The sequence below is a fragment of the Strongylocentrotus purpuratus genome, unplaced genomic scaffold (genome assembly GCF_000002235.5).
Source record: "Strongylocentrotus purpuratus isolate Spur 01 unplaced genomic scaffold, Spur_5.0 spur5_scaffold_20, whole genome shotgun sequence".
Lineage (NCBI taxonomy): Eukaryota > Metazoa > Echinodermata > Echinoidea > Camarodonta > Strongylocentrotidae > Strongylocentrotus > Strongylocentrotus purpuratus.
The window spans coordinates 40,508,945-40,520,772 of record NW_022145606.1 but is presented as its reverse complement, the minus strand read 5'-3'; the positions used below and the strand labels follow the sequence as shown (position 1 = coordinate 40,520,772).

Genomic DNA, 11,828 nt, shown 5'->3' with positions numbered 1-11,828 from the left:
ATGAATCTTGATGTATTCGAACAAGAAATAATTACTTACGGAACCATACTAAGTCGGAAAGGGAAGGGGCTGATATTGCGAGAGTACAATAAGACATTTTGTATTATATGCTTGTATCGTTTCAGATATCTCCAGTAAGCAGATCTCGCCATCCTTGACTGTTCAGCAATGTCGCGAAAAGTTGAAGAATAAGTATCTAGATCAACTGTGCAAAATTCCAATGAAACCGTGGGATCGCAATGATTACGCTGAGTTCGAAGATATGCACACGGTTGTCACGATGGTGAAGAAGGACGCTCGTGGACAAGACATGAACAAAAAGGAAAAACTCCAGGGCTCTGTTGCTGAAATATTTTCAACGAAAGTAAACGGCAAACTGCCAGCTCGAATCCTCATTTCGGCCCCGGCTGGACGAGGGAAGACCACGGCTGTTGCTAAGATGGCTTATGACTGGGTTCATAGAGAAAGGGGGTCAGCATTAGAACACCTGCCACTGTTGTTTGTTGTGAAATTCCGAAACACAAGTCAGCTTACATCGATCGGAGAAGCCATCAAATCACATCTTTTGAGTGATGTTCATGATCTCACGCCAGAGGGTCTGGAGAGTTTCATCAGAGAGAATCAGGAAATCTGTCACATCATACTAGACGGACTGGATGAGTATGCCGGCATTTCTTCTTCAAACCGAAGCTTAGAGAGCAATATGGTAAGTGTCATCCGCTGGGAGGAATTTCCAGAGTGTCGGGTACTTGTAACAACACGCCCTCACCTAGAGAACTTCTTCAATCAAGATGATCTTTCAAGGGTATACACAAAGATGTGGATCGAAGGATTCTCGCAAGAGAGTTCACGTGAGTACACCGACAAATTCTTTGCCTCGACTTCGAGTCCTGATAGGGGGCGTGGTCTGAAGGTTTACCTTGATGACCAACCACTGATTAATGAACTTGTCAAAACACCTTTATTTTGTCTCATGGTCTGTCACTTATGGAGCGAGGAGCTTTTGAACACTAAAACTACAACTCAAACAGAATTATTAGACAGTGTGAATGATTTTCTGATGCACCATGCCAATGCCCGAGCAACATCAAAAGGCAAACAAATAACGGATGAAAATCTTGGCGAAATCATTCGTAAACTGGGTAAGGTTGCTCTAGCTGGTCTACTCGACGACTCTAAAAAGTTAGTCTTCACGCCTCATGATTTCCGAAGAGTTCCTTATATCCTTGATAGGGCATGTGAGCTTGGGATATTATCCAAGATGACTGTTACACCCACAAGGCTCCCACGATCTCACAAGACCACTTCCATTACCATTGAGTTTTATCACAAACTCGCTCAAGAACACTCGGCTGGGAAATACCTTGCTGCTAAAGCTAAATCGAGAAAACGTCAATGGCCCTGGCAGATTTCCAAGTTAGACAGTGTATTGCTCAAGATCAACGCAAACATCGGTGACTATGAACATCTCCTCCGATTCGCGGCTGGCACGGATAACAGCCTCTGTATACGAATAATGGAGGCGCTCCTTTCAAACAGTAATCTGGATGAGAGCGAGCGATATCGCATTCTTCTTGACTGCTCATCAGAGACCAAGGGTACTGAAGGAAACGTGTCTTCGTTGGTTCAAAGATGTGTGAATGCAGAGAGTATTGTTCTGAAGTCACCGACTGTCTACACCGTCGTTGGGATGCAAAATCTTCCAAAGCAACTTAAACGTCAGGTATGCGCATTTTCATCTCACAAAATATGTTTACAATAATGATTTCATAAAGATTGTTTACATTTTCATTTCTCTGCTGCTACTATGAGTCAAATCGCTAATATATTTTTTGTAAATGTATTCTTATTCATAATTAACCGCATCGTGATAAATCATACTGCATGATACAACGATCAATACCGTGATACATAGTCATTATCATTCTATGTTTGCCCATCGACGGCCTCAAGCAAGGCAATAAATGTTTTACTTATTAATGTAAAGGAGTAGGGGAGGGAGCTCCCATTACTTACCGGATAATATTCTGAGAAAATATCAAGCTATACAGTCTTGATTTTAATGATTACCGCAAAAAAAAAGAGATCAACTAATTAATGTCATTTAATTCGTATAATCTGTCACTAAACTCTCTTTTGTTTTAATCTCTCTATCTTTCTATTTTTACGCTAGGTTATGACTATAAAGTTCGAGGGATCTACTTTAACTACCGACGTGACGAGTGGACTATGGTCCTGCCTGGAATCATTTTCGATGCTACGTACTCTGACCATCTCAGACTCCTCTCTCAGTTTCCACCCATCTACTCATGAGCTTCCATCCGTCGAAAAGCTATCAGCCAAGAGATTGACGTCACAAAGCTATGAAGGTCTGCTCTCATCGCTCCCTGGCTTGGTACATATCGATATCACTATCGATGATGCAGAGAAAGACATACCTCAGATCACGACTGGTCTTCGTCGGGCCGGAGGACAGCAGCTCACACACATCGAGCTTACAGCACCGCTATCACTCCCATCAGAGAAGAACAGTGTATCGAGAGAGACGATGAGAGGACTGGGTCTACTGATCAGAGAACAAACCAAGAAGCTACAGCAGTTAAAACTGTACTGGGTGAAGTGCACAGACGAGGAAGACTTGGTTTACCTCATCGAGTGCTGCAGACGGGTGAAGACGATGTCATACGTGAGGTAGGTTCTTGTTCAAATCTAGTATAAAATAAATTCAAATCCAACTAGATGATTATATTTAGTTACTCTGCAGTAGTAAAGCATAATGATACAAATGCGTGAAAAGATGCAAAGGTTAAAACGTGGGTGTAATTTCCAAGTCTTTGACTGAAAGTTAAGATGGGTTTTGTTTGATTATCGCTCTCAATTCTTATTTTATAATTTTTAAGTAGACTAGGGTTTAGTCACTAGCAATGAATATAATTTGAATGCCTGCATGTATTAAAAATCCAAAATTGTAATAGGTCTAGAAAATATGCAGTTGAATGTATTATTAAGATTATGCACCGTCGGAAGCTAAATTAATGTAAGTCCATGTCCCGGGGTCCATGTTGACTTAAAATACAAACCATAGATTTTCTATCCTTAAGTTATAAAATTAATTATCATTATCATTAATTATTATTATTATAATTAGACCCCTATTACAATTATATCGTAGCATTCTAGACCATAATTCGACTTATAATTGGTGAATTTTCGAAGCTTAAACAATGCCAAACTAGGCTAGGGTAAATTACTAGTTTTCACGATTCCCCCCCCCCCGCCGGAGGTTGATTCATCATCTAAAATTAATTTCGATTTTAAATACCTTCAGGCCCATAGCCAGAGTTTGATGTTGGGGGGGGGGGGGGGTTGGGCACATAGACCTAGGTAGATCTACATGTAATTGATCTACGTCCTGGGGAGGGGTCTAACAAAGTTCAACCAAGCCCCCCCCCCCCCCCGTGGCTACGTGCCTGAATATCTTTGAAAATATATTTGTTATTAAAGGCTGAATCACTTTTGCCTTTAAACTGATGCTCTTGAGCTGTTTCATCGAATCAAATTTAGCTAGAATCGATCTTGATAAATTAGGTTAAACAAAGGGCTCTGTGATCAAGGCTAGTCGATGTTACTTAGGTCAACCACAAAAATGCGTCGCTAAACTACTGCAAGAGAGGTCCTCAAAAAGTGAGTTAATTCCATTTTCTTCTAAAATATTCATTCTGTTGAAAACAAATTTTGGTGGAAGGAAAGTATTCTTCTCATTTTTAACCGAACGATATTTGACATAAATATCAATACTAGATCTAGTAATAATAGGGTCTAGCGTTCCCCAACTTCTGAGCTAAAAATAAGATGGACGAATTGCATTGGTTCATGCATTTCCGTCCCATTCATTACATCCATGCATGTCCAACTCTACTTGTCTAACGACATTGAATATTTGGTTATGACAGGTCTGAATTCATTAGGAAATATAGTTTATTCTTGCGTTTGATGACAAAATAAATAAGTCCACCACGGCTTTAGAAATCATCGCGTTGAATGGTCGCCGATAAAAAGACTAGATCTAGTGCGTAGAATCTATGCCTAGATCTAGGCTATAAATTGAGGTTAAGGCTCAGTTTCCAAATCTAGACTAGGCCTACTTTGTTATTTGCCGGTAGGCAGTGCGGTAGGTCCTTTTTCATGTTGATGATAACATTAACAATCGACGGGGTCATTGTTTCAACGTTAACATTTTATGAAAGAAAAAAAATTGTCTCCACAGTTTCAGACCCAAGACCAAGTTAGATCTTGATTAAGAATAAGATCTTAATGTAGCTTTGGTCTGCATCATTATACTAGATCTAGGGACTTAGGGTTGATGTAGTCTAGACCTAGTCTCTACACTGCACCTTTTGTGCAGGATTAACTTAGATACATCAGAATTTAGAGTTAGTCCCTTAGTCCTAGATCAGCTAGACTACTGTATGTTTGTGAGATCTAAATTAAACAGGAGTTAGATCTAGTCTACATCTAACAGTAACAAGTTCGATTTTAGACTAGATATAGATTCTAGGTCTAGAATGTTATGTAGTAGGCTCATGTATCGAGCTCTATATTTTGTTTTCTTCATTTCATTTTTCTTTCAGAGTCAGAGATGGAGTGGACATGGACTCTTGAGTCATATCCAAGAAATAGACCTCTATAGTCTTCAACGTCTCTCATCCTACCTCTGCCCCGAGGAAAGGATATGGATCTGCATAATGTAATCTGGTTCAAGGTGTACTGCAAGATCCTACCATACTAAGTGGCCTTTTGATGTGATTATCTTAGCAAAGTTTGAACACCGACATAAAATGAGGGTGAGGTTCCTTTTCTTCTTCATGTTTCAGACCTACATAGAGATATAGTACTAACTTTTTGTTCAGTTTATAGTCTTTTATATTCATTTATGATAAAGGGTTAAGATACCGGATATTGGATTTTTCAATAACAAACTGAAAATGTTGCGTTCTTAATCTATTAGGAAGCCAACCATGACAGGTCAAAAACATAGATACTTGATCAGCCAGATTTTGATCAATTGTGCATAGAATAGGGAAACAGTGAAAGTATAAAGATGTGATTGAACAAACTCTAATTAGCATATTCATGATGTAAGCTGTTTTCTGTTCGTTATATACCATTAAAGGCATCTCTTTTACTTCTATTCCCCAGAGGGTAGTTTTAATCAAACTCTGTACAATAGAGTTCGGTTCAAGATCAGAGTATCCATGATTAAGATTTGACTGTTGTTAGTTTGATATTACAAATAAAAGCTCTAGTTCAAGATCAAGATTTTAAAGAAATCACTGACGAAAATATGCTTTTGTTCAGTTGAACACATTAGAATAAGTAAAGTGACAACTATTTTTCTGAGAAATATATTTGCTCTCTTCATGAAATATGTTTATCTCCGTTTCCAATCTTAGGTTGCAAAGTAAAGAGCTGTAGCATCTACATGAACTGCAAATCTCATGGCATCTGGACTTTCATACCTAGAAGGTCTTATTATATAAAAGGTAAGGGTAAGGGTTTACCAGTAAAATTAATTGATCGTATTAGTATGTTTTGTGCCTGTCATCATTGCCATGCCTCTACAGTAATCAATATGAAAGAGAAAAAAAACACGAAAGAATAAGTACAGTTTTCATAGTCCTTGTTAGAGATCTAATTCAGATTGTATCTATTGTATAAAACATACACAAATGGTTATGAAATTTTTCTTTTCCAAAGCCTAAAAATAAATTATTTATAATTTTTTCTTAACTTGAACTGCTTTCGTATCAATATTTTCAAAGAATGTTTTATATCATTCTACTTTATTCATTTCCAATCAAAGAAATTGACATGATCAGAAATACAAAAGTTGTAGAAAGATTGAACAATTACACTAGTAGTTATTAATTGTTTTATTGCATAACTGTTTATTCCAGATTCTAGACTGCAGAGCCTGAATTCCCTGCAACATTATGCTTCATGTGGAACATCAGCCAGCCTACAGATACAAGCTCCCCTTTCCAGCTCTAAGCAAGAGGGACCACAATGCTAAACAGTTCGTGGACATGTCGCTTTTTTCAACTACGACTTTCCATGAAACAGACTTTCAAATTAATTCAGCTAAAGCTATAAAATATATTTCAGTCAGGGTACCATCGGTTTGCCATCAGTTCGCCATGAGTATGAGATTATTGGTTTGATAAGTATTTATCAAGTAAGGTCTAAAGGAACTAAGATTTTCAATGATACTTCCAAGAATTCTATTATTTTAAATAGAATGTCAGAATCTTGCGGAAGAAAGAGCAAAATACTAGTTATAGGATAAAGGATAAAACTAAAGTCATTATCCATATTAAGTTAGCGCTGCTATTTCAGCCTGCACTTTCGAGAAATATTTTATTAAGGGTTGTTGCTGATTTTAAAATCTATGATTCTGTCATGGAGGTTTACTGTTTTTAAACTTACTTTACATAGACAAATCCGTTCATGGTGATGAATCTTAAAATATCAAATCGGAAATTTCAAAGGGGCAAATTAATCTGAGCAGCAGTGGATAAATTTGAGGGCCTATTTGGAACTCTCCCTAAAGGTTTTGTTGGCATGACCATGTGTTGATGATTACCTTTTAAAGCCTCAATTGAATATTTTTATCATTTGCCTAAGAACAGCATCACAATAAACAACTGAATAATGTTACTGCAGTGAAAACATTTTGGCAGGAAATTATATCAACTCGGATTTATATTGTCCTTAGAAAATGTTCAAATGTGATAGAGAAAATCTATAATTAACTTCATATAGACAAACTGGTGTATCATGAAAACACATTTTCACAAACTGCATGACCTCACATGAGAATGTGTATATGCCTTAGATTAACAACCATATAGGTAAGACCAATCTTTAGCACAAATGTTATTCCTTTAATCTCCATCAAATTACACCGAGTAGACAGTGGCATTTATTAGCTGCAATGGCTTACAACTGGCTGTATGTCATGAAAGGATTTTTTTGCAGGCGAGAAGGGAAATGTACTACTCAAAGGAAATGTACTACTCTAAGGTCAATTAGAGGTAGCCAAGCGTAGGATGCATTATTGCATACATTTACATTTAACACACACAGTATATGGGGGTTTTGATATGCATGATTTTGGGTTGGCTATTTAATGTAGAGATAAATAGAAATAGCTGGATGCCAAGGAGGTTTTGAATGTGAAGGACCTGGAAAAGAAAGGGTAAAGGGATGTTGCTGTAGAATGATGGGAAGAACCCTTTAAGTCAGTGCTACGGTGCAGACGTTTAATGCACGAGGTAGTTTAATTTAGTGGCAGAAACATTATTCTTGAGAAAGATTTTTTTACGTCTGGGCGAGATAAGCTGTCAAGTCGGCGGGGATTCTACGCAGTCTAGAGACTGGCCAAGCGACCAGGACCAGGAGGGACTCACGAGATGGAAGCTGCACTGATACCAAGTTATGTTCCATTAAATTGTTTATGTGCTGTTGATTTTTTTTTGACGCCACGATTTGTTGGCTGAATATTAAACCTTTATATAAACTTATACAACTGTGTTCTCGTGTGGTTTTCTGATGAGGTAGCAGTGTAAATAATTTTAAAAAAAGTCACTCACGTGACACTGTACTTCAATAGCAGTACTTTGATCATTTGTGTCATTGAAAATGTTTTTATTGTATCCCTTGAATTAATTTGCTATTTCTCCACATATACAAAGTGTAGATTTTCGTGCATTCAAGCAAAATAAAAACGATTATACTTAAAGCTTGACAAATCTGTGTGAATTATATTTTCTATTTAAGCAATGTACTGTTTGTCATTTAAAAAGAAAAAATGGAGTTCGGGAAAAGAATGAATGGATGAGATTGGACGCTAACGCATGGAAGTTATCATGAAATGATGTGATTCAATGATGGTGTGTTTGTTTGATGGGGAGTATTCAAATAACCTAGCAAAGCTTTTATATTGTTTTAATTTATTCATTTATTCCTTTGTTCCCTTTTTCTTTTCTAGTTTTCCTTTTTTTGTGGGGGGGGGGGGATGAACCGAGTTGAGACGGGAGTGTGGTTGTGTGTTAATGGGGGGGGGGGGGTGGGAGAGAGATTATATGAATAGAATAAGGGCACAAATTTAAACAAATATGGTAATTAATTGCCCCTAAATGGCAATTAATTTCGTAAAGAATTCTCCATTTTCCGATACATAACCGAATTGAAGTTGGCCATCGTTTACGCCTTTCAAGCAAATCAATGCTGAACATATCGGATTAATACTAGGATATTTTTGTTCGTCCGTTTTCTTTTGAACAGGTTTACTCAGGCTCTCAGTATTAAATGTCATTTCCTGAGAGGCCCTGGACAAATTATATGTCAAAAATACAGAGGAAATTAAACAAAGTTTGAATACGTATACCTATGATATCATGGATTATTTCTTTACGTTTTTTTTCAAACATTATATAAACATAGATATATAGATATTTGACCAGCTTAAGCAATATTACATATTTCCTTTCGAAACGAAGATAGATAATTAAAGCGGGAAAGCTGAACAACTCGTTTAGTTTGTTACTCCTGAAAAGAACCATCTCTGGAATTTGAAAAGAAATGATTCCATTTATCTTGAAATTTATTTTAAAGCTTAAATCTTTTTTTTAAATTTCATTATGAAACATGTTTTAAAATCAAATACAATTTAAGGCCTTTAAAATTGATCAGATTAATTTTAATATCAATTTCAAGGCCTCATGAAACTTCCCCTGATCTTTCCCCTTCCCTCTCCACCTCCCGGAGTATGTGTATGTTGTTGCTAATCATTAAATAAGGCCTACACAACTAAACCGTTCATGGAAAGAAAAAAAAAACATCAGATATATAAATCCCAACATGAAAATACTAATAGTATCATAGTTTACGCATTCTCTGTCTGTTTCTATTTCTTAATTTCTTAGTTCTTTGTATGTCTCTCTACTATATATTTTCCCCTCTCTCTCTTTCTCTATCTATCCCCCTTTTATCGCGCTCTTTCTTTCTCTCTCTCTATCTCTCTCTTTCTGATTTGTTCTCTTTACTCTAACAGCCAACGCACCTAATACCTCTATCACTCTGTTTTCTGAACATAGGTTAATCGACTGTGGAACTAGAAAGCTCGGCAGACTGGAATCTCATCTCAAAGGTCTTCAACAAGCAACATCAAGAGGCATCCTCTCTGTGTATGTTTATCATGTAAGTATTGCTCCACATTGTATGCACTTTACACTTTCACTATTTCTCATTTTCATCTGTATAACAATCGCTTTGATGCTAATATTGTTCAGTATTGTCATTTTCGATATCTAATTTCTAAATTTATTTACATGTTTAGGCCTATTTTATTTGTTAACAATTCCTTTCTGTTATATTTTTTCTGCAAAATTATTTCCTTCTGCTTCATAAGTTTTCAAACTTTTTCTTTTTCTTTTGAGTTCTCGTATCAGATTCTTTTGTTTCTGTCCCGGGTCGCTGTCTGTATTGTTGTTGATGATTGTTATCCCATTTCCTAAACACCAAATGCTCAACAGAATATCAAAACGTTGCTAAATGACTTAATTCATATTTCTTCTCTCCCATGTGTTCCTATAATGTTTTTTACACGTACTTCACTGTTTCTTCTGTCTAGATTTAGACTTCAACATTTTATCAAATATTATAAAATATTTCATCAAATATTATCTTTGTTTTCGGTGTTGTTTTGGTGGTACGATTTTTAGTATGATTTATTATCTTTATTCCTTGCATGAAATTGAGAAGGTTATTTCTTTAATCACTTCATTGCTGGCTCTTTTTCGAGGGGGGGGGGGGGTTGCTACTATCGTTATACCATAAGCTCATTCACTTGATCTTAATTTGCTTTGTTTTTGTTCATTTTACATTTTACGTTTTTTCAGTTGTGCTACCACTCTAAAACCATTTCTTAATTGTACCATAGGTTATTTCTGTGTTAATGTTGTATGCGTTTGAATATTGCCCCCTCCCTCATCTTGCTCTCCGTTTGTCTCTTTCTCTCTATTTGGGGCGTTCTTTATCTGCATCAGAGTCGGCGCTCATGGGGAGGGGGCACAATGCCCTTTCTTTTTTCAAGAAAAGTGTTCATTTTTATTGTGCCGCTGTTCCTTTTTAATAATTGTCCCTTCCTCTTTTATTATGTCCCCTCATCAAATTTGCAAGGTGCCTTTTACTTTGACAAATTCCCTTTTCTTTTTTTTTATGAATTCCCCTTTCCCGTTTTTATAACTGCCCATTTTCATTTCTGATGTATGCCTTTTTTACAACTGAATGAATGACTTATTGAGAACATTCCATGATCTTAATCATATAACTACCTTGACATGGATAACACTTACAATCATGCACGTGTTAACAAACAAATGTTTCAAATTGTCAAAAGGATTATATAGACCATGTAAATTATTCATCATTAATGAGAAAGAGAAGAAGCGAAAGGCAAAGAGGAGAAGAGAGCTAAGCAGAGCGACCGAGAAAGGAAAAGAGTTGGAGAGCAAGAGAGGTAGAAGAGGGTTGATAGGAGAGGGTATGTACACTATAGGTTAATTCATTGGTCATAGCTGTTATACATTACATATCTGTCTTTACACGGAATATAATGTATATAACAGGCGAGGTATTGTAACAGTTCTGGAATACTAAATAGGAATGAAATGAACATAATAGGGTGAAGGAAGAACAGGAATGTTAGAAGCGGAAAGAGGGAAACAAGCAAAGGAATAGAATGAGACAAAGTAGAAAGCGACGAGGGAGATAAATCTGGAGCGAGCGAGAGAGAGAGAGAGAGAGAGAGAGAGAAAATGTATTGGTTTATCATAGGAATAAATAGTTTGCTATGTTATTATTCATTCATAATTTTGCTACGTACAAAGAATATATAAACAAGATACATCAATGTAATATGAATTGTTCAAGTAATGTAACATTGAATTAGAGTTAAGAAGATAAATGGGGAGAAGGAGGGGAGGAGGAGAGGAAAAACAGAAAGGGGACAGGGGGAGGAGAAAACTAGCAGAGGAATATGATGAGATTTAGAAGGATACAGAGGAAAAGTGAGAGGTATAGAAATAAAAGGGAAATAGAGGGGAAGAGAGAGGGTGAGCGAGATGGGGGAAAAATTTAGAAGTAAGAAAGATTGGGGACATGATGTATTTCTGCGATACGATTCGACTGCAACTCATATAACTACTTCATCTTTACTTTTACAGACAGTATTGAGCAACTGTTACACAAACATGTTATAATCCTATGCAACAATTGCGCAACCGTCTGAAAATCACTAAAACCCCGTAAATGAATTAAAATCGGACGATTTTTTTAAAACATTACGTTAAGTTATACATTTTTCGACCATGACAATTCATATAGGATCATCGGAGTTCAGGAATCTTCCATGCAGAGAGAAGCGAAATGGAGAGAGAGGAGAGTTGAAGCGGTCTCATCGATACGGCCATGGGTGTCGATCCCGGGGGGGATGGGGGGATATATCCCCCAAAATATTTCATGTGGGGGGGGGGGGTGGCCTGTACAATCATCCCCCCAATAATTCACCATAAAAAAAAATAATAATAATGAAGAGAAAAATTAATGATGAGAGCCCGATGAGAGTAGCTAATGGTTATTACTCGCAAAATGACCATCAATATACACATTTTGCTTTCTCATTTTCATAATACATACGTATGTAAATATGTAAACGAAGTAAATGAGACAACCGTATTTGAGACAAGAATAAATTGAATTCTCGC

The 11,828-nt window shown here is 36.7% G+C and overlaps 1 protein-coding gene across 1 annotated transcript; it reads left to right on the top strand.

Moving 5' to 3' along the window:
• Nucleotides 1–280: 280 nt before the first annotated feature.
• On the top strand, nucleotides 281–2,904 carry LOC115927728 (protein NLRC5-like). Its single transcript, XM_030993950.1, has 2 exons — nucleotides 281–1,723; nucleotides 2,174–2,904. Exons 1-2 carry the CDS (start codon nucleotides 281–283, stop codon nucleotides 2,693–2,695), a joined length of 1,965 nt encoding a protein of 654 aa, XP_030849810.1. The 3' UTR covers nucleotides 2,696–2,904.
• The last annotated feature ends 8,924 nt before the right edge of the window (nucleotides 2,905–11,828 follow it).